We start from the raw sequence: 27,897 nt of genomic DNA, 5'->3' as shown, positions 1-27,897 counted from the left end.
CCTATCTTCTAACCAATAAAATGGGCCAAGGCAGTTCCTTTATTAGCCAATGACCTTCCTCCATCATTCAGATTGTAAACCAAAAGTACTTAAAAAAAAAAAACCTGCAACACCGTTTTCCTTTCCCTTATATCTCGAGCTCTCTAAGTTCCTCTGTCCAGCTAGCATCCCACGTGTGTGCACAAGATGAACACATACGTTTATTAATCAAACTCAACCTTCTAATATAGAATAAAATGTTATTAAGTAAGAAGACAATGAAAGGTAAGAGGAAAAGAGCCTGAAAGGGTTCTGCAACACGCAACAGCCTTTGCATTTAGTCTCTTAATCCATATACGGGGATGATAGTGATGCTAGAGTAATCAAGAGATTGAGCTCAGAACAACGGACATTCAAAATAAGCATCAGTTTCCTTTCCCTCATTAATTCACTTCCTCGTCTCTAGTTATTTCCTTCTAGTGGTCTTCAAACTTTCAAATCCCAGGACTCCTTTTCTCTCTTAAAAATAACACTTCTTGGGCAATGAGGATAGCTCAACAGCCAAAAGTATTTGCCATGGGAACCTGATGACCCAAGCTCAAACCCTGGATCCTATGGTAGGCGAGAATAGACTCCTGAAAATTGTTCTCTGACCTCACTCATGACATACATAATACAAGCACCACACATAAACACCAATAATAAAAAGATAATATCTCACCCATGTTTGGTATTGTAAGCTGCTAATCCCAGTCCTCAGTTGGCTGAGCCAAGAGGATCCCAAGTGACAGGTCAAACTGACCTACAGAGAGAGATTCTGACTAAAATGATGATGATGGTGGTGATGATGATGGTGATGATATACCTCCAAGAGAGCCTCAGTTTATGTGGGTTATATATATTAATAGTTACTTTATCAGAATATAATAGAACAAATAAGCATTGATTTGTTGGTTTAATACTTACAATAAGAAATAATGCATATTATTATAACATGTTTTAAAGAGCAATAACTACATTTTCAAAACAAAACAGAAATCAGCAAGTCTTTTGTTATCAAATAGAGTGATAATAGTCTACTTTTTTTTTGCAAATTTCTAAAGCAGCTGGTTTAATTGAAGGCAACTGGATTATCACATCCAATTTTCCCTTTAATCTATTGCAATGTTTTTGATAGAATTCCTCAATGAAAGTCAAACCTCACATGGAAATGTATTTGTCAAAGGAGAATCTCACCTGATAGCTATGTCCAATGGCTGTGTCCACTTGTCTGCTCCCAGATTATACTAGGTGACAGTTCCCCATGTAGAATCTAAAGTAGTGTCAACGAACCCCTCCTGTTCTGCTGCATTGCAGTTCATTGGTCTGACTGCACATGGGTGACTCCCACCACTTGTGAGTTTGCAATGTGATACTTTGGTCATTTGGAGTTCACTGAGTTTGCGCATCCTCCAGAACCCATGATATCAAAAGGCTTGCTTGTTAATATCACCACCAACCTCATCACGCATGTCTTGAAGCACCAGAAAACGTTGGGGGTGTTGTCAATCTCTCAGGGAGCAAATGAGCAATTCCTTCAATTCAAATATTCTAGTTTCCTTGAATTTTGCTACTGACAGCAAACGCCAGCATTTACTTTCTTGGAAATGACAGTATTGCTTTGTTCATTTTTAAGAACATGTCTGTCAGATATTCATAGTGGACTAACTCAGGTTTAGCTGTCAATCATTCCTTCAGTGAAAACGATGCTCCAGGAAAAAGGGCCAAGTCAGCTGGCTCATGCAAATGCTTCCTCTCTGTATTTCATGGGCTCTATGCAAACTCTCCATGTGTTGAAGAAAAACCATGTATTCAGAAATGCCCCGCCACTAATACCGTTGATGATTGATAATAGTTGACTGTCCTCAGGGACAATCAAGTGAAACTACCATTTCCTTTTACTCAGTCTAGCGCTTCTTGAGAATTTATTCTATCAGGACACTGAGTAGAGCCTGGCGCGAGTGCCTCAACATGGTGGAGGCCCCAGCCCCTCCATTGCTCTCCTACTGGCAGTGAAACATTGCAAGGTAAAAAGAAAATGGCAGCTATAAAATGCTTAAGGGGATTTTCTGTACTATTAGTACACAGCATATAGATTCTTCCTGCAAAGATAAGACAGTTGTGTGCAAGAAAAAAAGACAGACAAAAAGAAGGAAATGGAAGTCATTTCCAATTCCTGACAGAAAAAGATAATGTTCGGTATATGTAAGTATAGTCTCATTTTATCAGTACTTACTTATTTTAAAAATGAACAAAAGGTAAGGAGTGCCTGTTTGCTTTGTGTTTCATAATTATCCTGCAATGGAAATGCAAATCCATTGTTGTCTAGGACCTCAGAATTGTTCCTTGGTGAGAAGAGCCTCTTCCTTTAGTTCTGAAGCTGAGAAAGTAGAATCCTAAAGTGCCACTCAGTAGAGGCAGATCTCTGACTCCAATTTCTCAGCCGTGACCCACCTCCTTTCCCTGCATGTCCCCTGCCCTTTAACCAGCTGAATGGATAATATTAAATTTTCACTCATTTCCCAAAGTCATAGAGTGCTCATAAAATAATTATTATAATTGGTTCACTAGGGAGACGGCTGCAGTGTGCACCTGGGATGCCAGTGTTTGGGAGCTGGAGATGGGACGATCTCTAGAGGTCCCTAGTCAGCCAGGCTAGGCAAGCTGGTGGGCTGCAGGTTAAAGGAGAGATCCTGTCACACACAAAAATAAAATAAAAAATAATCTGGAGAATGATTGACAAAGACACAAAAGTCTACCTCTGGTCTCCACATGTGTACAGCACACACACACACACACACACACACACACACACACAAAACTATCTCCGTATCAGAGTCTCCAATAAGAGGAGACACTCTGAGCAGCAAAGGTGTAAATTTCTCATATTAAAGTCAGTTTCCAGTTCTTTTGTTCCAAAAGATGACCCCAGTATGATGCAAACCAATAGCCCCAAATAAAGGATTCAGACTTTCTAAGAATAGTTAGGTCTCAGGGAAGATGCTAAGCCCAATAGAGCTATCCATTTCCCGTGTCATATAATCTTCACAACTTTGGGAACTAGGCAAGGACTCTGAGGCCCAGGAGTGCTGCGTGACCTGCCTAAGGTTAGATAACTGCTTAGTACGTCTCTTCTAAACTGAGTGTACGTCTACTGCCCCACAGCTTCTCCAGACACTGTGGGAGCAAGGAGGACACCTAGCAAAAATGGGGATCATTTTTAAACATTTGACTTCTTCCTTGCATCGTGCTTTAAATACTTCTCCATTTAAGTAAATATATATATAAGTTTTAAGGTTCACATCTAAAATATAAAATTAAAAGACAGAGGTAAGAGACTAGTATTGTTCAGAGAGCACACAAAATTACAATAAAAATAGCCAGTACAAGAATATACGATGGATAGAGGTCTGCCGATTGAAAGGGGGCTAAAAATAAAGTGCCAATAAAGACAGACACCTGCTGAGTCCTGGTCATTAAAGGAAATGAAAAGTAATGTTCAGATGACATTTCTAGCCAATCAATTCTCTTACTTTTTCCCATTTCTGTTGTGAAACGGCTATGGCCTCAAACACTGCCATCAGAAACTAATGGGAAGGAGTTTGTTAATATGGGTCAAGGGCAACCCAGCAAACCCCCTTCAAAGAAATTCTTTCTAGCAAAGGGATGGCATAACTTATAAATGGGAACATAAATGGAGGGCTCTATTATTTAGTTACTGAAAGAGCATGGCCACTTTACTCAATTGTTCATTTTTGTTATTTTGACAATTTTATACATGCACATAATGAGTTGGAACCATATTTACCCCAGGACCCTCTTTAACCCCTTCCCTTAGTCCTGCGGCCCCTTCATCTTCTCAGCTATCAGCCTTCTCCTTCCATGTCGTATTACTTTGGGCAGGTCTTGTGCAGGCAGCCAGAGCTGCTGTGTGTTCATGACTTCGATGGCCATATCATATCCAGTAGGCAGCATTCATGGTGTACCCAAACTTTATTTTTAGTAGACAAACTTTGGAAAAAAACATGTTTCTATATAACAGAACATTACTTCAAACTATAAAGAAGCAAGCCAGTAATTCATACATAAGTGTAGGTGAGTCACCTAGTCAGAGAAACCAGAGAGGTTTCCACCACTTTAATGGTGGAAGCCCAGTCTGAGAAATGTGATGTCATAGCTCAAATACCATAAGCTGCACTTACTAAGATAAGACACTGCTACTTGATATAACCCATTGATGCAATTAAGAAATGCATAAGATGCCACCAGATTTTTTAAAATGAATTTCAGCAGTTAGGTGATTAAACCAAAAGAGACAGCCCATAGCCATTGAAATTCATTCTTATTCCCTTCCTGATATGTTTGCATAAACACAAGTTTTCTTCGGTGAACCTTCACGTTTATATTACTTTTATAAAAGAGAGCATGACTCTAACGTTATCACTAATCAAATCTATTATCTGTCCTCGGGTGTGTGCTCATCTGTGTGAAGAGATCTCTGTAGGAAACGGCACTGCCTTTTCACAGTGCATCATTCTGAATGGCTTAGCTTCTACCTGCCAGGGAGATTCCATGTGTGGTCATCACATCAGTTTCAAAGAAACCTGACGCACACTACTAAGAGAAGAGAATTGCAAACTGAGAGTTAAAAATAAACACCGTGAATCAGAAAGGACATAGAAAATGTGGCCTGGAAATTTACATTTGCTCCTGGGCCAATTAGACCAGGTGTCTCCACACGGCTGAAGTCATAGACAAACCTTGTACGTCAGGAGAGCAGAGAACACTGTTGTGTGATATTTTAATTGCTATTCTGACAATAATGTTTGCTTCGAGTCAGAGGGTGGATGGAGCTAGCCACTAGCTGACCAAAATTAACCATAGAGGTTTTGGAAGACTGAGGACAGATAGGAGGCAGGAAGTAGTAAGGAAGGACTAAGAAAAGATCTCAGCCTCTTTGAATGGAGGAAGGGAAGAGATAAGAGGTCACTGGTGGCTTCTCCACAACTTCTCTGATTATTCAGGTTCTTACCCTGATATCTGACTCCTGATTGTTTATTGATAAAGAATAGTTAGATAAGCTCAGGAACACAGAGGCAAGTATAGACTATATCCAATCAATGCACTTCATGCTTCCTGGCCCACTGGCAGACAGATTCTAAAAACTCCCTTTGGCTGAGGAAGTGGAACAAAGGGCAGGAGGGACTTTCTGGGACCAGAAACATCTTTTCTGGTGATGGATATCTCAAGATATCTGAGTTGTGCCAGTCATGGGTAGGCTTCTCAAACTGTCCTATTCTTAGGCTTGGGAACACAGAGACTGAACTGTTTCCTATGCATGTCTACTAAGAAAAAGATGACCATCTTCATGGACATCAACATTTTTGTCCCCATGAGATCCCCGGCCAGTTCTGTAACCTTGCCGGTTCTCATCATGTATGGCACTGTTAGACCTACAATATGTTAAAGATTGTTCCAAAAGGAAGTGGATTCCTGTGAGCCTTTGCTTTAGCTAACTGACCAATAAACACCTTTATTTTATGTGCATCTCAGTTTAAGGGTATCCAATCTAATCGATATTATTGATTGATTACCATTGGACTATAATTAATGTCTGAAGAAAGTTTATTTCTATACAAATCCACCTCATCCTTGCTGCACTTAGGACAGCGTTTCAGTGTTAGTGAAGTCATCAATGAAAAGTACTAAAGAAATGAAAAATGAACCAGGAGTCACTAAATAGACTACTAAAGGTCATTTGTTTGTGTATATTGTGAGTGCTGGGACTAAAAGAGAAGCAGAGCTTGGCCTTGCTTGTCCTCAACTGGGAATTTGCATAAGGAAATTGACTTCTTTGCTCTCGCTGTTCACATCTGTGAATGAGAAAATGATCCAAATGCTGGGTTATTCAGTCACCTAAGAGGCTGACTCAGAAGGATCACATGTGCAAAACATGCGTAAGCTCATTGGGGAGTTCAAACCCAGCCAACGTGGGTTACTTTGTAAGACCCTATCCCTAACAAAGTCACACACATACACACACACACACACACACACACACACACACACACACACTGACTCAATGGTTTGGATCCACTTAAGCAAGTCCACGGTGAAGTAGGTAAATTAAAAAAAAAAAACCACCAAATCTAAAAAAAACGAAAATCAAAGTCGACCTCAGGTAGTATGTGTGGCTAATGGAAGCCAGGTGTGCTGATGGAGCTGCAGGACCAAGGCCAGGGAACTGAGTGTGCTCTACAGCGATCACCCCATTGTCTAAGAGAGTGTACCCCACTCTCGCTGGGGCTCCTTCTTGCTATCTCTTTTTCTTCTATACGAAGGGATAGTAGACCTTAGCTTGCATCTGGAAGACTTGATACAACACATATTGCTAAACCTGTCACTATCATTTCAACTGAAGATCAGAAGTAGTGTCCTAGATGGTTCATTTCTACAGGTGATCCTGTAGCTCTAATGGTCCAAAGACTTACCTTGGGTCTACGTGATTGGCTCCATTTTTTAAAAGGAAAAGCCCAAAGCTAAGAAGGCTTGAGTAACTTCCCCAGAGTTTTGTGCATTGCTAGTAACTGGCTTCTGAACCACAAGTATAACTGAATCCCCAGTCAGCTCTTCCCATTGACTTTGATGCAGGCTTCACACTACCATGACATTTCAACCATAGGTTTGCTCCCAGGCAGGTGGGCCATGATGTATTGGAAATATTGTTTCCTAGCTTTAAGTCAACTTGACACAAACTAGAGTCATTTCAGAAGAGAAATCTCCAAGTGAGAAAAGCCTCCATCTGGTTGGCCTGTGGGCAAGCCGTGGGGTGCATTTTCTTACTTAATGATTGACACTAGAGGGCCCTGCTCACTGCATGGGGTGCCACCCCTAAGCTGGTGGTCCTGGGTGCTTTAAGAAAGCAGTCCGAACAAATCCCGAGGATCAAACTAGCAAGTGGCACTCCCCTACTGCCCCTACTGCCTCTACATCAGATCCTGCCTAAGGCTCCTGCCTTGAGTTCCTGTCTTGACTTCCCTGGTTGATAGACTACAAGCTGTAAGGTGGAACAAACCCTTTCCTTCCCAAGTTGCTTTTATCTTGTGTTTTATCACAGCAATGGAAAATCTAAGACAAAAACCAAGAGTTTTGCTGTGGGCTCTGGGTCCTCGGCAGACAGGATTGAGAGTAGAGGAGAAAGGAGACAAGCTCCTCTCTCTGTCGCTTGGGGTTGACTCACGCTTGATAACAAGTTAAGATATCTGACCACAAAGCAACGCAAAGTGGTTGTCATCAGGTAAACTTAACTTATCAGATAGATTTTGGTTTGTAGTCAGTAGAAGGAAGTAATTACACACCCCGGAACAAGGATCTGATGACAGGATCATCAGCAGTCCCGTTGGAGCCTGCCTACGATACACAGCAGGCTTCAAATGTGCTTTAGCCTATAGAGTCTACATGGGGAAGATGGCAACTTCAAATGGAAGATTCACTGTCAAGTCATACAGTGAGGCCCTTTACAAAAGCAATCATTCCTTAAGGAAATGTTCTCAGGATATCAGGTCTACTAACTGCCCTGGACCACACTAAAGAATATTTTTCCATATTCCTTCTGCAGTAGTATTCCCTACTTCTGTTTACCTACGTTTGGATTCAAGCACATTTTACCGTTGACTGATGATGCTGAGCGATTCAATGAAATTGTGAGAAAACAGAAGATTTCTGCTAATATTGACACACCCGAAGGTGGATTTGATGCAATTATGCAGGCTGCTGTGTGTAAGGTAAGTGGGGGGGGCAGGGGTGGGGTCAGTGCTCTGCCCTATTAACATAAATTTCATCTCTTATTAGCCAATCTGCTTTGGGAAGCTTAGCTAACTGTCTTTCCTTTGATCACCGTACTTCTTCATTTGATCCTTTTCTTAAAATGTGAAACTTCCATTCAGCATTTAATTTAGTCATGTTGAAGGGGGAGAATGTTTTATGTGTGTGATATTTGAATAATCAAATAATAATAATCAAATAATCAAAGGAAATTTTGGTTCAAAGAACAGATTAGTTATTTTTTAATCAACTATACTAGGAAAAAATTAAGGGCAGAATATTAACAAACAAATTTGAAATGTCTGACTCAGTATACAGCACAACTATTGTATTTTACCTTTCTCATGATGTGGGCCTTGTTCGTGCTAGGCAAGCTCTATACTAATACTACTAATGAGCTACCCGACCCTTGGTTTTGAGAGGCAGAGTTGCAGTACATAGTTCAAGATAAAATCTGTTGTTTTGAAGTAATAAAGTCAGGATCAGAAGTCACGTTATCTATGCAGCCCTGTCAGGACCCAGGTCCTCCTTAACTCTTTGAGAATAATCACCCTGTCTAGACATTAGTCTGTAGTGGGCAATCCCAGGAAATGTCCAGGGTGGAAGCTTCTAGAAGGCAGAAGGGTCAGGAGTTAAAGGAGGAAGGAAAGGATAAGGCAGGTTAGAAGAGCCAGGAGGAGGTTTTGCCCAAAGGCTTCCTAGACTAATATTAGATCGCTGCTAAGACACAGATTGCAGACAATCTCCACTAGTAGGACCCTGGGGACATCTTTAATCAGCAGTTCTTATGCTTGTGTTAGATGTATAATTCTCAGGTGACATCGTTAGAAATACAATACCTAAATGTTGGGTGACATCATAATGAAACAGGCTTACTTTATAACCAGTTTTCATTGCATTTAGCTTGAATTTAGAATGACTGCAACCTTTTCCACTACCTCCTCTCATTATCTGTCTGGCGAATCGAGAGCTGAGCAATAAAGATCATTTACTAGAAGCCAAGATGAACCCAGCATCACTGGTAGTGGAACTAATTTATGTGATGCAAGGAAACCTGAAAGTTGTTTAGGAAAAAGCAAATGCTATGGGATTTCATCCCTTTACTAAGCCTCAAATTCACTGTAGATAGAAAGGCTAGGATGGGCTATCCACGTACTGTGAGAAGCCACACCATCCTCAATTCAGGCCTGACCATCTCCATACACCCTATGGCGTCCTTCTCGCTCTAGGAAAAGATTGGCTGGCGCAACGACTCACTCCACCTCCTGGTCTTTGTGAGTGATGCTGATTCTCATTTTGGAATGGACAGCAAGCTAGCCGGCATTGTCATTCCCAACGATGGGCTCTGTCACTTGGACCACAGGAATGAATACTCCATGTCAACAGTCTTGGTATGTAACCCTCACTGTCTTCAGCTTTCAGAGCCACAAGTAGACCCACACGACAGCAACCGCCGTGAAACCATGTGTAATGACTCACTTACTTGGTGAACGTGGTGTCTATTTTCTACCTTAGGGGATAGACATCACTCTTTTCTACCGCACCTGTATGCAGGTTCCACACAGAGTTCACGGGACCTCTGCTAGGTAGGTGGTGGGTCTGTGTTGAGAGTTTAAATCTGCTAGGTCACAGGTGAGCCTAGAACCTCTCTAGCTTCAGAGAGATCCCGAGGCCAGCAAAAGCAGCAGATAGCTCTCTATTCCAAGTCAAAGTGGTCCAGGTCAGACCAGTACCGTAGAGGGCTTTCTGAGCATCGTTATCTCTCGGTTGTGCCGCAACCATGGTGCTCTCTTTGGACAGCGAATCAAGTGGGGTTTGGTTTGTGTTTAATAACACTTAGCTCATTTTTTGTTCTTGAAAAATGCTGGCAACATTTAAAATAAAGAAAAACCCGGCCATTGTCAAATGAGATAAAAAATTTCAGAGGTCTTTGCCCCAATGGTCTCATCTAATCTTCAACAGGACTCTGTCTCACTGCTGTTTTGAAGAACAGACCATGTAGCTACTGGACCTGTAAATGTTATGTCCTGTACTGGGGAAACTACATTGCCCTTTCCGACCCAGTGAGCCTTCTTAGACCTCCTCTGGGTCCCAAAGCAGTCACTTCTTATTTCACCCTATTCATGATGTCTGTCTTCACGCACATCTCCATATGGCAATGGGTTCGCTTACGCTGTCTTTCTCACGGTGCCTTCCTCAGAGCCTGGGATGGTTTGTTATCTTTGTTTCCTGGGCTCAGTGCCTACGTCACAGTGGGTGCTGATGGATGTATGAGATGAAGGAAGAAGCATCACTCTGGGAAAGTCCTTCTGTGCAAATTCAACGCACTAGGTAGCATGGTTCAGAAAGGCCAAAGGACCCTTCAAATAATGATTTATAGAACACATAGGAAGGAGAAGGGGGAAACCTGGAATGCAATGTCAATTTTAAAAAAAAGCTATTCTATGCAAACTCTACTGGGTAACAAATTTAGACCATTTCATTCTTTAACCAAATTCTGAACTTCAACCTAGATTTTACCCCATCTTTGAACAGTTTTATTCCCCCACACACACACATGGTCTCTAATCTTAATCTTTCCATTTGAGAATCTCAATGATTATTGTCAAAGTTTGCCTTTAACTCAATAGGGTTCCAGTAAACGGGTCCTTTTATCATGAATTTGTCAACTGTCCCATAAAAGAACTCTTAAAAACCGAAAATCATAGAACCAAACAATATGCATCACCTCACACGACTTTCTCATTTAATAAATGTTTATCTCATTATTTTGAGTAAATTTCTGCATGAGTACAGATGCCATGGGCCATTTTCCATCCCTCCGAGTCCTTTGGCTATTTTTGTTTGCTGAAAGCACAGCTAGATTCCCAGGGCCACCAAACAGAACCTGCTTCTGGCCTTGAGTTTTCTATAGAATTATAAGCACTCATGCAACAGATCTCATTAACATAAAGCAGCATCCTATGTGGGCTGCATGGTGTGATCCAGCCTCCACATGAAGCAGCAGAAAGGTGTGTACCCATGGAGCTGTGGAGTACCCGTGTGGAAGGTCCTTCAGCTTTAGAGTAAATCATGCTTGGAGTTTGGGCAACTGAAAAGCAAATGACACTAAACCTGTCAGACCCAGGAACAATTCCATTATCTGTTATTTCTGTTAATAAAAATCTGAAAGTGGGACTGGAGAGACGGCGCAGTGGTTAAGAGCACTGACTGCTCTTCCAAAGGACCCAGGTTCAAGTCCCAGCACCCATATGACAGCTCACAGCTGTCTGTAACTCCAGGGGATCTGATATCCTCACACAGACATAAAGATAAATAAATGATAGATAGATAGATAGATAGATAGATAGATAGATAGATAGATAATGAAAAATATGGAAAGTAAAAATCCAAATATGACAAAAAAAAAACCCGGCATTCCCAGCCTGAGTCACAGCACAGTTGGGAAGGTTCTCTGGGTAATTTAGAGAAAGGAATACCTTTGCTCCAATTGAACCTTGTTTCTAACGATAGGCCAGACAGAAAGACTCTGGCAGTCCTGAGGATGGGAGAACACACCATCTCAGTGAACAGGAGGCTTCGTTCTCAGGGCTCCTCCATTTGATGGGCTGCAGCCAATAATTTATAGTCCTAGTTTGATCTGCCTCTGGTTGCTCCTTTAAGCGTCCTCTTTGTGAATATCTGCTTTTGGAATCATGGGGAGGCTGATGTGTTTCACGTTTTCTAAACTTGGGAAGTAAATTCTTCTGTAAATTTGGTAATGGAACAACTTCTTTTGTTTCTAAAATTATCCACCTCACTTGAGAATGAACGTTGCCACACCAGAAGGACCAAGTGTTTTCATTAGTGCTGGGGAAAAAAAACGAGAGAGAGAGAAAAGAGTAGCAGATCCCATACCACCAATTTACAGCATTGCAAAGGCAATAAAACCAACCCCGAGAACCAGTGTGGGCCTGTCTCAAATCAAACAGCCACAGGAGTTATAGTGTATTCTTCAGCTTCCATCCCTTCCTCAACCTTCAGGTCGCCTCATCTAACTCCCGTCAGAGTTACAAGAGCCCCTCGCCATCTACATCATACATCACAGACTCCCCACCCCGCCCCCTAGTCTAACATCCCTACCTGCTGCTGGGGGCTCTTGGCGGAGATAATGTGACACATTAGAAGTCTTGAAATAAATCCCCAGGGGTCTGCTTAGGGGAGACTGCTTAGCACACTGCCAGGCTCCGTTCTTAGGACTGAGCTTGCAAGACTCAGGACAGTTCCCGAGCTAAGTGAACAAATATCAGCAATAAGGAGTGTTTCCTTAGCATGACAGATAAATTACCTGTGAATATCGACCTTCTCAACTGTGGAAGGAACATTTTAAAACTGCGCCTTCTGTGGGTTAAGATGGTATTTGAAATCTGTGTATCAATTTTAGGAATATCCAACAATCGGTCAACTCATTGATAAGCTGGTACAAAACAACGTGCTCCTGATCTTCGCTGTAACCCAGGAACAAGTCCACTTGTATGAGGTAAGCGAATATGCTGGGAGAAATCCCCTCAAGGAGATGTGTGCGTCATGAAACGAGGAGGTTAACTCTGTGACTCACCCCTGGAAGGGCTCTTGGATAATCATTAACACATACCAAGCAAACTGAGAGCTTGGCAAGGCTCCTTCATCTGCTGTTGGAATTTTGGGTAACAAGCTGTGGAGGGCCAGCAGAAAGTTGGGGCACACATAGTAGAACAATAAAAAGGTTGGAGGTGAAAAGGGTAGGGGAGAAGGGAGTATCAATGAGCGCAGGTGGAGTCACTTTAGTGCCATTAAAACAAGCATTTCCTCTGAAAAGGAGTTAAGCAAGAACAGGGACATTATTAAGAGTGTGAGGGCACTGACTAAATATTTGCAAACATGGAAAGACTCCAACAGAAAGTTGAAAGAAAATCAGTTCTTAATTTGGGTCAAAAAATAATCCCTACCCACTCCCAACCCCAACCCCAACCCCAAATGTAGTTGTGTTTACAGTTCAGGTGTTGGAGAGGCACCAGTGTGGAAAGGGGAGTCTTTCATTAGATTTTCACGATGCTTGCTAGCCACCATATAAACTGTAAAGCGCCTGTGCAAACTTAAGAGTTCTGTGGTCTCTTTACAACCTAAGAAAAACAAGGTGTCAAAATGCTGCGAACGGTGATAACAGCCAGGGGCCTCCTGGAAAAATGCAGTTTCATAGAAAAGGCGGAACGGCGGAGAAATGCAGCCGTTAGACCGTGCTTTCTATGCAAAAGGGCTGCTCAGATACTCCTGAGTTCAGACTCCGATTTCCCACTCCTCTTGAAAGGGCCTCTTCACCTGGTGAGTTTGCAGGGGATACTCCAATTTTTTTTCCCCCCAGAAGGCTTTGATTAAATGTACTCGCTACTCAGAATGGTGCAGTCCATGAACTTGCATCAGATTCTATGGAAAGAGTCCAGGAGGAGATGCTATCTTGCGTTTTTCATGAGAGGAGGGTATTGTACTCCAGGAGAGAGAGCCTTTACTAAGGAAGTCCATTGCTATCAGGCTCCATCCTCAAGGCTTTTGTTTCTCGAGTCACCTGATCTGGACTTTTTTTTTTTTTTTTTTGAAGGCAGCTTAGTATGTGATACCGGTTTCCACTGGTTTTCAGTCGTAGGGTTGCAGTAAAGATATATTTTTAAATTACCTCAGCACAATAGTGGGTCGACCGTGCCTTTGATCCTGAAGACTGAAGGGAGAGGACCCCAGGGGTCGCAGCGCCTCCTCCCCAGCGGGGCTGTAGTTTAGAAGCTGGAGGGGTAGCTGCCCAGAACTTACTTGCAGAAGGGAGTCTGGGGAACACGATTGATGGTCATGAACATAGACTCCCATAATTCACGTTGGTAATAGTCTTTAAGAACCACAGCTCGTTTAGACGCCTCCCCCAAACCACTATTAAGAAGACAGAGGAGGATGAAAAATAACTATGTGGCAAAACAGAATCTGCTACATTCAGGTTAGTTGCACATGGTTCCCCTGTTGCAAAAGAAACGATCATTTCCAAGGAAAACACCAGTTATAGCCTGCCTCTAATATAACAGCAGGACATTTATTTTGTCTGCCTACTAATCTCATTATGAGGAGAATTTATGTCCTGTCATGATCTGTGGTCTCTGCCATCCGGGCGCCACTAAATTCGAAGGAACATTTTCAGGGAGCCACAGCCCAGCAGCCAGGTCAGCAATCTGCCCTGACGGGTGTCTCCTTGCTCTGTTTTCCTTCTGATGGCCCATCATGCCATCTGCATTAGGGGGCCAGGAGGCAGCTTGGTCTAAAGATAATGACAGCCACACATACTTCCCTGAAGGCTTCGCATAGCGTGGAAATGCTGATCTCTTGTTTTATTGATAATGAAAACAGAAAATAGACCAGTAATGGCCTGTGTTGCTTTTCCATTTAAACCTCTTAGAACACGCCTTTTGTGTGCTGGAGGCCAGAGCAGTATGATGTGTGGGGTAGCTGTGAAATAAAGAACAAAAGCACCAAAGAATCCTTGAGCAATAAGCCAGCAGTGGGATAAATTAAGTAGTGAGATCTAATGGAAATTCCAGAAGGTAAATTATTTGCCTGAATTATATAATAAGGAGAGTTCCGTGCCTGCACAGCCGGCAAGGGATGGGTGAGGTTCAATGGCGGCTCTGTCTTGCAGCAAGAAAGATTTATGTTGCCCACTCATGTAATTCAGGAAAAATGACTGTTGTTTCAACCAGCTGGGTAGGATGCTCTGGCCTGCCCAGGTGTGGGGGACTGCTGGGCCCTGTCATAAGGATCTGAACAGACAATGGAAGGGATTCCGTAAGCAGTTTCCTTTCAGCTCCGGACGACTGCAGTGTGCACCCCAGACTCCGGCAAACAGACAATTAGGAACAAACTTATTATTATGAATAGTTTCTTGTTTGTCCAATTACAGGGTCCAAAAGATAATGATAGATAATCGGCTGAGCATTAGGTAGTATATTATATCCTAGTACAAAGTACCATTTAAAATGAAGATTTGATTACCCAAGCTAAAAATAAAGAATAAAGAAAAAAAGTTTACACCTCGGTCTGTTGTTTTTAAATGCTCACTAAATTTACATTACGATAGTATCAGTAAATTAAAGTCCAACTGCTTAATTTGCGGTGTCCTTCCTTCCTAGTGAGATACTGAGATAAAGCAATTAAATCAGTAGTTTTACTATATTATCGAATCATGTTATTAATCACCTCCTATTATTTGCAAGGCTTAACAATATCTATATGCAGACAAACACTGCTCGTTTCTTTCCTGGCCACCCAGACCCGAATAATCACACAGAAACTATCTTAATTACAGCACTGTTTGGCCAAGAGCTTAGGTGTATTCCTAGCTTGCTCTTACATCTTAAATTAACCCATTTCTATTAATCTGTGTATCATCACAAGGCTCTGGCTTACTGGTTAAGTTTCTGGCGTCTTCTCCTTCGGCAGCTACATGGCGTCCGCCTGAGTCCGCCTATTCTCTCTCTCTATCTCTGGTCAGATTTCCAGTCTGGCTTTAAACAGCTTTATTCATTAGCCAATTAAAGCAAACATTTACAGAAGAACATCCCACATCACCTATATGTTTTCCAAATGTCTACACCTAGCAAGAAGGATGCACTGCATGGAAACGCAGCAGCGATGGCAGTTACAGGAGCTAGTGTTGGCAGCAAGATGGTACTACAATGAGTCCATCTGCAGCACATGTCTCCAGGTCAGCCACTGTTATGGTCACCCTAACTGGTGCCCTGTGGTCACTAGGACAGAGTAACAGGTAGATTAGGCTCTTATGCATTCGGAAGACCCTTTCCCTAGAGACAAGCAGCTCTCGGCTACTAGATCTTTGAAGAGAATGTATCTTACACATCTTCTTGTTTAGGCCAAGCCTCCACGACGTTGTTAAATAAATATAAAAATACAGTAGAAGCATCTCTCTTTTTTGTTTTCTAAAATTGAGTCAAATGTTCTTCAGGACTTGGAGTTTGATGTGACAGATGCATGTGAAGGCGGAGGCTGTCTGAGCACGTAGGGCAAGTAGAGGGCACCTAACCATTGACAGGATGCTCTGCCACCCAAGCTGTCCCCGTCTTCTGCCTTCCATCCTGGACCCAGATGGCACCAGAAAGGAAAGCAGAGCCATGCCATCTGTCTCAGGGCAGACCTGCTGGAGCAGTTCCATGCGTCCCTTCCCACTGGGCCAGTAGGAAACCCCTGAGCGATTATCCACAGGCACACATGAGATCAAACAGCAAGTCTGACAAGCAGTGGTAACACACTGTAAGCCTCGTGCTCTTTCTCACCTCATGGAAATAACATCCTGTCCATACGCATCCGTGTTTCAGGAATCAGTCACCCCAGTTTTCTTTATCCCCTTCTCCCTTTGGCGATTCACTGTAGCGAGAGAGGTTAGGAGGTAAGGTGAACTAGAGGGAGATTAAATAGAAATTGGACCTCCTTGCTGTTCGTTAGTTGGTTCGATTGTTTTGTTTTCTACTGATCTCGGTGGAAAAGATCAAAACCATTTCAGTTCAGTGGAAATCCCTTGATCTCTCAGGCCTCAGTATTTGTAAAATAAAAAGATTACGCCTAATGGCCTCCATTTTTAACAGGCGATGACCAGTGCTGGAGCTGGCCACGCGTTCTGATGATCCACACACAGATAACAAGGTTCACTAGCTGCACCGTGGCTGATGTTAGGGCCCACTCTAAGAAGTTATTCCCTGTCCTCTCAATCTCATGCTATAATTGGATATTCCAAACTTGGGATTTTTAATGCAAATAAAATTGTCTGGGATAAAAAGCAATTTCACGATTATGTGGCATTGCCATGGAGTTAATAAATTGCTCTTGATTCAAGGATAATGGGGAAGATTTTTTATTTCTCCTTAATTGATGGTCTCTGGGAAGAAAGCCCGAGGAGAGCCAGCTGCCTACACTTTCCTCATTAGCTGAAGCATCACTCAGAGAGGGAGGCTTTGGAAAGAAAACTCGTGTCCCCAGATTACTGGGCATCTACCAAATAAGACTAACTAGTAAATCCCAACCACCAGCAGTCACTGTTAGCTAACTCATAGGGCTTTTAAAGAATCTAAAGGCTTGTACTCCACAACATAAACATAGGAGAAAAGGAAGATGCAGGTCTTAAGTAGAGTCTTCATGAGATCCCCTACTAGGTCTTCTCATATAGGAGATCTTGCCACTATACAGTCTAAATGTTTGAGCATTTGCATAACACCTAGAATGTCTACTGAGCATTGTATCACTGGGCAATGATGCCACGCACTACATAGTCACACATTCATTCATTCATCAAATATCTCCTAGGAACCAGGTCAGAGTTTATGACCACAAGAATAAAGTGCAGTGTCTGCCTCAAGAAGTCTCAAGCATCACTAACAAATTTTTAAATCTGTTATTAATCAAAAAAAGTAATGGTGAGAGCACTGTAGAGACCCAAGGGAGAAGGGTGGGGTAGAATTTTGCTAATGCGTCAGAATTTCTTCTGTCAATCAGTGGCTTTTTTTATCTGTTCATCACCTTTGTTAGAAGAAGTAGCCCATTAGTTGACAATCATGAACTGGTTTCGATGCCAACAACAGCAAAGCGCAATACCTAACCTTTTTTTTTGCGTGGGTAAAAACTGAGGCCTGGAGATGCCTGCAGCAATAACCATGTTAATGGAGAGAGCAATAAGCGGCCCCAGGAGACTGTGCTTTACATTTATTTTATCATCTAATCTCCATGTGTCACCACGGACCCGAAACTAGCAAAATAAGTTGACAGAAGACAGACCCAGATAACCAGAGTCTATAGCCTTAACCACTGGGAAAAAGTCACAGCTGAGCCCTGAACCCAGGCTATGACAGTGGCAGACCACAGCGACTCCTGAACACTAGAGCACCAGCCAAACGTCCCTTCCAACGTCAGCTTTAATGTCTCTGTAAAGGCACAGAGTCTGAGAGTGGAGCAGAGCCAGACAGGGGGACCAGCCGAGGAACTCTTTAAATGACAGTCCTTCAAGGCTGGGCAATTCTTTACTGCTGTTGCTAATTTAGGTGAAGGAGCACCCCCCCCCCCACTTCTTCCTTGTGGTAGAAAGATGCTATGTAACCAGCACAATGTATTGCACTGCCATCTAAACCCCATCTAAGATACTCATTATCTCTGCTTCCAATAAAAAGAAGCAATGGGGCAAGGGGGGTCTACAAAGCCTATAGAGTTAGTAAGTGCACACAACTTAAGCACACAGAAAAGCAGGGCATACATTGAACAGTGGCATACCCACTGGTAAGTTTCCCCCATCTAATGATGCCACCACGTTGGCTCATTTGAAGAAGGAAAACATCTAGCGTGCAATTGCCCTCTGACTGACACCCCATCTCAGTCCTCCCTCTTCCTTTCCGCAAGGTGAGCAGGATCCTGAACTCAGTGTTCATCACCCGTACACGTGTTTGTATGCTACTAAAATACAGACACATCCGCAACTGATTCTATATTAATGGCATTGTGTGCATGCGATTTCTACCGCTTTCTTCTGAAGAACTGAGCTCAATAACCGACAAGATTTAACAGCGAATGATTGATCTTGGGAAAAGAGGAATTCTAATGACCTGCATTGGCAGGGGCGGGGGGGGGCGTATTTTTGTTGTAGTCTCATATTGTGGTGAAACACATGTAAGGTATGCATTTTAGGGTTTTAATTCATGTTTCAGTGCTGAGGCATTAAGCACACTGACCTTGCTGTGCTCAGCAGTCTGTGTCTGAGGCTAATCCAGGCAGATGCTGGTAGTGTCAATTGACTCTATCCACGCTTTTCTGTAACTGAGAGCACTAAGCCATGTGCCACTATCCGGCACCATGGATGCTGTTGCTGTACCCATCCCTACTCTTATATTCTCCATCATGGATCCAGCACAGCTCCAAGGGAGGCCCCTGGGTCCCAAGGAAACAGGGTCTTCAAAGTTACCGAGTTTGTCCTGTTGCTACTGTACTGGAGACTCTCTTGCTGGCAACGCGGTATGAACGAGTGAAAGCCAACACAAAGCAGAGCGACTCCATTCCTAGCTACAAAATTAATGCGACATTCGTACAAAAGGGAGGGAGGCAGTGAGGTGATGAGAAAACAGAAATTGAAAATAAGGATCACGCATAAACCAACCCCTCAGACAGAGCTAACCACTGTTGACATTTTAGAATAAGTCTTCCTTCCCCTTTCTTTGCATGTCTTTGCATATTTTAACATAATTGCTATCATACTATACATATTAAGTATGTTCACGTTTTTAAACAAGTTTATATATTTATCATCTTAGAAAGGCATAAGAATTAAATGCTATGTAGTTATTCATTAATCACTTTTATTAGCAAGAATAACATTAGATGGAAATCAAGGTTGTCCTGTAACACCCTGAGCCTTTATATTTATAGGTTCTCTGCTGTAAACTAAAAACAAACTGAGCCTCACCTGCTGGCACAGCTCTGTAATACTACTTCAGTTAGAGGTAGCGGCATGGGGGAAGATCACAAGTTCAAGGCCAGCCTCAGCAACTTTTAAGCGCATTCCTCAAAATATAAAATAAAAAGAGGGCTTAGATGAAGCCCAGAGGTAGAACACTCACTAGTGTTAATACAGGTCAGTGCTCAGAATTTCCAAAAAGAAATAAGATAAAATAATAATTGTTCCCTCTCAGCGTTAGCCCCAGAACTATGTGGGTAAGTCATTTCCCCTCCAGATTTAATTTTTCACATAGTCTTACGCTTTGTTTTTTGTTTTGTTTGGGTTTCGTTTTGGTTTTGCATGGCCATATTTTAACTTTCATAAACCAAACTCACTATATGTAATATCTATTTTCATTTCACTCACTGCATCCCTTCGCTGAGAACGCCACTGTCTGTGCACACCAGTAACGATGTGGAGCTGCCCTCCTTCTGCTTTCTCTGGGTGCTCCTATGGTTGTAATGGCTACCATGTGTGTATCACTATTGGGATGGCTAAATCCCAACAGTGCACATGAGGAGCTTGCCTGCCTGTCTTGACGACCTTATGGAGTAGTCTAAGTGTAACTAAGCTTTTTCCACTTTGCACTGGCTTTTAAATGCTCACTAGAGCATCAACCCAAGGGGGCAAATTAAACTGATGGCCCACCGGACACAAAGCTTGGGAGTATTATATATTTTAATCTTATGCACAGTTGTCAGAGAGAACCTATAATGTACTATAAAGGGTTTCTATTAGTTATAATAGTTGAATATTTGTTGCTCTTGCAATATTGAATCTTCAGAAAGTAAACAGAAAATCTAGAAAAAAAATGAGAACTGTTGAGTTTGAATAGTTTGGGCATACTTTATTCATTATTTCAGGATCTGGAACACTTATTTCATAGGATTAACAACAGCTTTTTGCCCACAAGATATATAATTCTAGTTAAGATTGAATTTCAAATAAATATTTTTAGTAAAAATATGTCCCTTGCAATACTGATGATACTCTTATATTAAAACAATGTTCCGTGTTCTAACGACACACAAGTGTTGCTTTGTATCACTGTGAGGGCAAGTCCTGAGAAAACAAGTGACAGAAAGACAGTCATTCTGGCTGCCAGTGTCAAAGATCTCAGCCCACCATGGTGGGGAAGGCATGGAAGAGTCCCATATGGTGGAAGCTTGTAGAAAGAGCGTTCACATCACAGAAGACCAGGAAGCAAGATGAGGCAGAAACCTGAAGCTGGCTACCACCTTCAGAGGCCCCTCCCTAATGGCTTGTTTCAGGCAGCCAACTGCTCCACCTACCCTGATATCTTAAAGGTTCCATATCCCCCACCAAATAGCACCAACAACTATGGAACAAGAGTTCAAAATAGGAGCCTGTAGGAGACATCTAAGATTGAGGCTTTAACTAATCAGCAGGCTCTATTTCCTCTGGAAGCCTATTAATAAGAATCAGATAGTCATCTAAGCCTTGTAAGTCATAAGCACACAACTCGACCATACTGTGTGAAGATTCATAGGTGTGTGTTATGATAAAAGATTGTGACAAGTTATGGTGGTTTGAATAAGTATGGCCCCCAAAGACTCTCAGGAGCTTGAATGCTTGGTCCATAGGGAATGGCACTATTAGGCTGTGTGACCTTGTTGGATTAGGTGTGGTCTTGTTGGAAGAAGTGTGTCTCTGTGGAGGTGGACTTTGAGGTCTCATATACACTTAAGTCATGCCAAGGGTGACAATTTACTTCCTCTTGCCTGTGGATCAAAATGTAGAACACTCAGCTCCTTCACCAGCACCATGTCTACCTGCATGCTGACACTGTAATCCAGTCCTAATTAAATGTTTTCCTTTATAAGAGTTGCCATGGTCATGGTAGAAACCCTAAGACACAGGTCAATAGTTGTCCATAGGTCTTAGTTTGCTCATTCATTCATTCATTCATTCAAGATTTTATGTGCTTTATACTTACCAAGAGCAGATCTAGCCACTGAAGGAGTAGGTAATAAATGCAGATTCTCTCTGTCCCCATGGGCATATGGCTATAATAATAATAATAATAATAATAATAATCCACTAATAAATAGCCAAGAATGACTTTTAAATGTGCTGTTGAAGGAATGGAAAGGAATAGTGTCCAGCAATACAGAATAATTAAAGGAGAAATCTGAGTTCTTCATTGGAGAGGCTCTTCAGAGAGGGTTCCATCCAAGAGATATTGAGACAGCAACCAGAAGGTTGAGAAAGCATCAACAGGAGATGCATGCAAAGGCCCTAGGGCAGTAAACAACCCAAACTCAGAATATATGAGGAAACAGAATAAAAATGTTCAAAGTCAGTCAGCTCGGAGTGACTTGAAGTGGAAGGAGATAGAGAGGGTGAGAGACATTGGAAGCAGGTTCATGGAGACACTCAGGAAATTCCACCTTTGTGGCAGAGATGTCAGAAGTATTGGACAGGTTGAATACTACATATGACTTAGGGATCTATGTCTTAAAAATATAATGTCCTTATTTTCCAAGTCACAGACTATTTTTTACCCATGGTTCTCAATCATTGGTGCTTAGTAGAATTGCCTAGACAGCTTTTAAAAGACATATTCAATGCCCTGGCAGCATCCTGACCTGATTAAACTGACATCTCTGGATGCAGACACTAGGCTTGGTGTCTGCATCTCCTCTGTCTAATCATCCATTCTGCGCCTTACGAATATGGATTCTGATCCAGGATGCCTCCTATGTCCACGCCTCAGCATCTCTGACAGGCTCCAGAGAGATGCTGATGCGGTGAACCATCTACATCACTTGAAGCGTGGGGGCTCCTGGCTCTGCGCAGTCCTTGCTCACACTCTGCTTGGCTATCTTCTCGTTCCCCGAATAACCTTCCTTCCAGTCATCCTTCAGAGTTTTATTGCCTGCCCATTGGTTTGCAGAGCACACGGGCTGTCACGGAAACTCATCTCCCTTTCCATTTTCAAATGGCCTTCTAAAGCTTAGGGACTCAGGACGTGCATTCTGTAGCCAAGGTGTGTCCTCTGTCTCTGAGAGCAGGCCACTAATCTCATTAAGAGGAGCTACGAAGCATCCTCGGTAACAAATACTCCACACAGCCCCTTTGTTCTCAGAGTCTCCCTTCCCGATGCCTGTTTGTCTCCTAACAGTTTGCACCGTGGTCCATTCGTTTTTTTCTTATCACGGCGGCTGCTTCTGAGCACTCTGTTCAGCGGTGTGCTATGGCTTTGGGCTGACAAGATAATTACATTCTGGGCAGCCTGGGAGAAAGACAGGTAGTGCTCAAAAGTTCCGAGGCCGACTACCTAGTCATTGCTGGTACAGACTTCAAGATCAAGCACCTGATCTAATTAGCACACTCCCATCCTGCCTGCCTGCCTGCCTGCCTGCGGAATGCTGACAATGGAAAGCCCGAAGGCAATGCAGATATCATGCAACCCGGAGACAGACAGTCATGCCACCCTTTTGCCAGAAACAATTACATGTTCTGCTTGGAATCTTGGGTGTCCTGGTAACACAGCAGAGCCAGAGGGTAAACTTTTGCATAATACCAAGAGCCCTGCATTCACTGATAATGAACCTGAGAACCAGGGAAATGAAAAGCCCACAAGAATGGAAGTCCCCTGGAGAAGCAAGCCTTCCGGTTGCCTTCAGAATCAATTATGTCAGCGGGTCCAGGCCCCAGCATGGGGAGAATCATGCTCTTCTACAGAAACAAGGCTTTACTGAGGACCAGTTTATCTTCGACCAGTACCGGTCTCCTGGGAACTCTCCCACCCCACCCAATCCTTTCATTCCTCCCTACATTTCTTTCTAGATTCAGCCTTTGAATTTGACAAGTTTGCGTTTCTTCTTCCACCCTTTCTGCTCGCATTGGGTAGGAGAGTGTTCTAAGATCCCAGTTGCTAAGCACGCATATCAGGCATTGAGATCTTCACTTTCTAATGAGATGCTCCTGTTCGTTTGCTGCTGGCTTTTATACCCATTCCTCCCACGGCAGTCTGATGTAAGACGGTGAGCTTTGGCCTAGAGCCACAGTCTGCTTCTACCACTTAGGCCGCGGCGCCTGGGCAAGGTGCTGCCTGCCCAGATTCAACTACGGGTGTGAGGCAAAAGGCAACGCAAGAACCATAGCTCTGTGTTCTGAATCATGTCCTCCAGAAAGCTAGGTTAGAGATCGAACTCTGTTACCACAGATGTGAAAGTATTTGGAAGTAGGCTCATTGGGGGCACAATTAATCACCATAGGTCACACACAGACTCTCAATCTAATAGGAACAGTGTCCTTTTATGAAGATAAAACACAGTGTCAGATACTTGAGGCAAGAACACTGTGGGAGAATGGAGTTAGAGAATGGAAGGATGCCATCTGCAAACCAAGGAATCCTGGGAACCAAACACTAGCAAAAGGCAACCGTGGGCGAGGGACATGGCTCCATGGCAGAGCGCTTGCTTAGCCTGCACGGGGTAGTGAGTTCAGTTTCCAGTAGGGTGTGTCTGCATACACATACAGGAAAAGACAGTGATGGGGGGTGGGGTAGTAATGACTCCACTTTTGGTTTTACTCATCAATCTCTAGCAGTGACATCACACAGTAAAAAGAGCCAGTGGGCATCTGACAAAAGTGGTCCTGTGCCAATAGAGGAGGGTCCAGCTCTGCTTCTTGGTGCAGTTTCAAGAAAGTTAGCTGAATCCTCTGAATCACTGTATTTGACATCTATTCAGGGATAATTATAGTCTACAAATAATAGAGTTTCTATGAATAATAAAAGGGACAAAAAGGCATGAATATTGTTCTAGTTATTGTCCCAATGATGTGGGAGGTTCTAGGCACCTATGCCCTATCAACAGTGTGAGATCTTTGATTCTGTGCAGGGGTCCAGGTCGCCTCCTCCCCAGGCATACAATCCTCATAACAGCAGATGCCCTAGGGTCTGGGAGCTCCGTGGTTGCAGATGTCTGCAAGGTAGGAAATACTTGGTGACATCAGGAGACTTGTAGAGACCCTCCCAACCCCATGGTGAGGCCCCTAGGTTGGTAGCTGCAGTCATGGAGACTTGTCCTGGGAAAGGGAAAGGCATGGGAGCAGGCAGAGGAGGTAGCCATGCGTGCTGAAGTCAGCCTGGTAACGCCTCCCATTGCTCATTTCTCATGTAGTGAGATTCAGGTAGGAGCTGTGTATTCCTTAGTACTCGACCGTTCTGAGTTCTTTGCAGAATCAACCACAGTTTAAATGACAACCCAGATGCATACCCTTGACAGCATCAACAGCAACGAAGGTGTTTCCCTACATATGCCTCCAAATAATCATGCATGCTATGGCTCTGAACTGTAAATGCCTTGGAGTAGAATTGAAAATCATACAGTGTCCTTGTGTTCAACCCCTGTGGGTCCTGACAACTATACCCTCTCTCCCAGCAGATGAGATCATTGTCAGTTCTTTGAGTTTTGGTCCTTCTAGTACATACATGTTAGCATTCTATTGCCGTCTTAATTTCTGTTCTAGAGATTTAGGTGTGGAACATTTTGTACATATGTTTGCTACTTGCATGTTCTTTTTTGATTAAGATATCTTTTCACGGTGATAGGTAAGAATCTTTTACATGTTCTAGAGCTAAGCCCTTTATCATTTACATCTCTCACGGATATTTCCCCCCATCTTATGGCTCTCATCTTTTGGGGAATAGATTCTTTAATTCTAAAATGCTTTTAATTTTTAGAAAAGTCTGTGTTCACAGCAAAACTTAGCAGCAGGTATATTAATCTCCCATATAGTGCCATGCTGCACAGACGTAGCCTCTCATATTACTGCCCACCTCAGGGTGGGATATTTGTTAGAATAAAAATCCTCACTATATTGATTCACTGTGATTGCCCCAAATCCATAGTTTCCATTAAGGTTCACGCTTGGTGTTATTCATTTTCTAAGCCTTGGCAAATGCATAAGGCAGTGTATCCATTACAGATTATCGTACATATTAGACTCACTCCCTAGAAGCCCTCTGTGCTCTGCCTGTTCTCCTCTCCCTCCCTCCCTTCCTATTTTCCTTCCTCCCTCCCTCCTTCTCCAGTTCTCTCTTAACCACTGATCTCTTTTTTTGTTCTGGGTACTAAATTCAGGGTCTTTCACACGGTATGTGAGTGCTCCCCTACTGAGCTTCTTGCCCATCCTCAGCCACTTTTTTACTGGTTCCATGGTTTTATCATTTTCGCATCATATACCTGGGATAATATATTATGCATCCTTTTGCATGGATTTTTCCACTTCATAATACGCATTTATAGTCCTTCCATGTATTTGCGTGCCTCAGTCTTCTTTTCTTTTTAGTATGGAATAACAGATCACTTCAGGATATACTCAGTATATTAATACATTCGCCTACTGAAATGTATTTTGGTTGCTTCCAGGTTGGGGCAATTATGAATGCAGTTGTCATATAACACACATGTGCTGGATTTGGGGTGGACAATTTTCAAAGTATTTTAAGTAAATACCAAGGAACTCGAGAGTTGGATTATACGGGCAGAGTGTGGCTTGCTTTGTATGAAAGAACCAAGTGTTTACTGTGTATAGTTGCTACACCATTTACCGTCCCCCCAGGAATGAATGAGAGTCCCGTTGCTCTTGAGTCTACACCCTGGTGAGAATTTGATTTGAGGTCAGTACCACAGACATCATTCCTTTATTAGATGTGCGGTGGTACCTCACTGTGGTTTCATTTGTATCTCCCTGAGGGCATGACACGGAGTGGATTTTCAGGGTCTGCCTCACTGCCTGCATCTCTTCTTCAGTGAGGCATCTAGGTGGGTCTTCTGCTCCTTTTAGAAGATTGTTTTCTTGTTGGGTTCTAAGAGGTCCTTGTACTCATAAGTAAGAAGCCTCTGTGTGATGTGTCCTCTGGAAATGTTCTCCTTCGGTCTTCGGTTCATCTTCTCATGCTCTTAAACTGCCTTTCACACATCAGAATTGTCTTCCTTTACACCTCACTTGTCAATCCCCTTGTGGAACAAATTTTTGGTTTTGTAGCAAAATGTCATCCCCCAAAGTCAAGGCCATCTAGATCGTCTCCTTAACTTCTTTTATGTGATATGGTTTTTCATCTTTCAAGTAAGTTTGTGATCCAGTTGGAGTTAAATTTTCTGGAAGGGGTAATATATATATATATATATATATATATATATATATATATATGTGTGTGTGTGTGTGTGTGTGTGTGTGTGTGTGTGTGTGTGTGCGTGTAGACTCAGTGTCGGGGGGGATGTGCAGTTGAATCAGTACCATTTGCTAAGAAGACTAATTTTGTTTCATTCAATGTTCTTGCTCTTTGGGAAAGATTCATTGATATTATTTATGTCAGCTGGTTTCTGGGCTTTCTATTCCGTTTCATTGATCTATTTATCAAAACCATACTTTTTGAGTATTGTAGCTTTTTAGTAAGTCTTGGATTTAGCTTCCTCTCTCAATTTTAGTTGGCTATTCTGGGCCTTTTGATACTTCGTATAGACTTTACATCCATTTGCTGATAGCTACAATATAACTTGTTTGTACTTTGATGGAGATTGCATCAGATTTATAGATGGAATGGTTCCTTTGAAGTTTTACTTATCACTCTTCTTATGGGTAGTGGTTTTTGTGTTCTACTTAAGACATTTCTTTTAATCCTAAACCCATGAAGATTGTGGTGGCCTACATGAGACTGTCTCCATGGGTTCATGTACTTGGATACTTGGTCCCCAGTTGGTGGCACTATTTCAGGGGGCTTAGGAGGTGTGGCCTTGCTAGACAAAGTATGCCACTGAAAGGGAGGGGGCTTTGAGAGCATAGGGCTTTGCTCTCAGTTTATTCTCTTTCTCCTGCTCTAAGATGTGAGCTCTCAGCTGTAGCTTTGCTGCCACGCCTGCCTGCTGCCATGCCTCCCTGCCATGATGATGATGAACTCCCATGTCCCTGGCACCTTAAGCCCAAGTGAATCCTTCCTTCTCTAAGTTGCCTTGGTCATGGTGTTTTGTCCCGGCTGTAGAAAAAGTAACAAAGACAAAGACCTCTCCTCTAGATTCTATAGTGACAGGTACAAAGTTTTTGTCACACCTTTGAAGGCGGTGCAGTCATGATTGACTGCACACAAGGGAGGGCCCTAGAGACTGGTTATATTTACCCTCAAGGTTGTCACGGTAGCTATACTTGCTTACTTTTAAACACCCATTTACCTGTATACTGATTGTGTATATGCTACGTGTATGTATTATAGAAAGAAAGATGTGGATAATACTAATAGGAAAAAGAGAGTAAAAATAGATAAGGAAGTAAGAAAAATTTTGGTGCGATCACATAAAATATTTGTGAGCAGATTAAATATGAGCCAGCATTCCGGTAAATGCATTTCAATGAACTATATTTCATAAATATATTTTAAGATCAGAAACACTGAAGTAGGTTGCGAATGTAATGCTAAATACACAATGCTGAGATAAAACAGTGCTGAGCATACGATAAAGTCATGGTGTTGGTGACACCTTAGG

The 27,897-nt window shown here is 42.6% G+C and overlaps 1 protein-coding gene across 1 annotated transcript in view; it reads left to right on the top strand.

The window, feature by feature from the left end:
* Nucleotides 1–27,897, top strand: part of Itgb6 (integrin subunit beta 6) — an 80,459-nt gene that overhangs the window by 11,897 nt on the left and 40,665 nt on the right. The window contains exons 6-8 of the mRNA XM_041631554.1: nt 7,637–7,802; nt 9,072–9,233; nt 12,266–12,361. Of these exons, the coding sequence (XP_041487488.1) occupies nt 7,637–7,802; nt 9,072–9,233; nt 12,266–12,361 (424 nt within the window). The remainder of the gene's footprint in view (nt 1–7,636; nt 7,803–9,071; nt 9,234–12,265; nt 12,362–27,897) is intronic.

The sequence above is a fragment of the Microtus oregoni genome, unplaced genomic scaffold (assembly GCF_018167655.1).
Source record: "Microtus oregoni isolate MIOR12 unplaced genomic scaffold, Mior012 000037F_ref0000500, whole genome shotgun sequence".
In the NCBI taxonomy this organism is placed as follows: Eukaryota; Metazoa; Chordata; class Mammalia; order Rodentia; family Cricetidae; genus Microtus; species Microtus oregoni.
The sequence above is the reverse complement of the archived record's forward strand: the minus strand, read 5'-3'. Positions and strand labels throughout refer to the sequence as shown.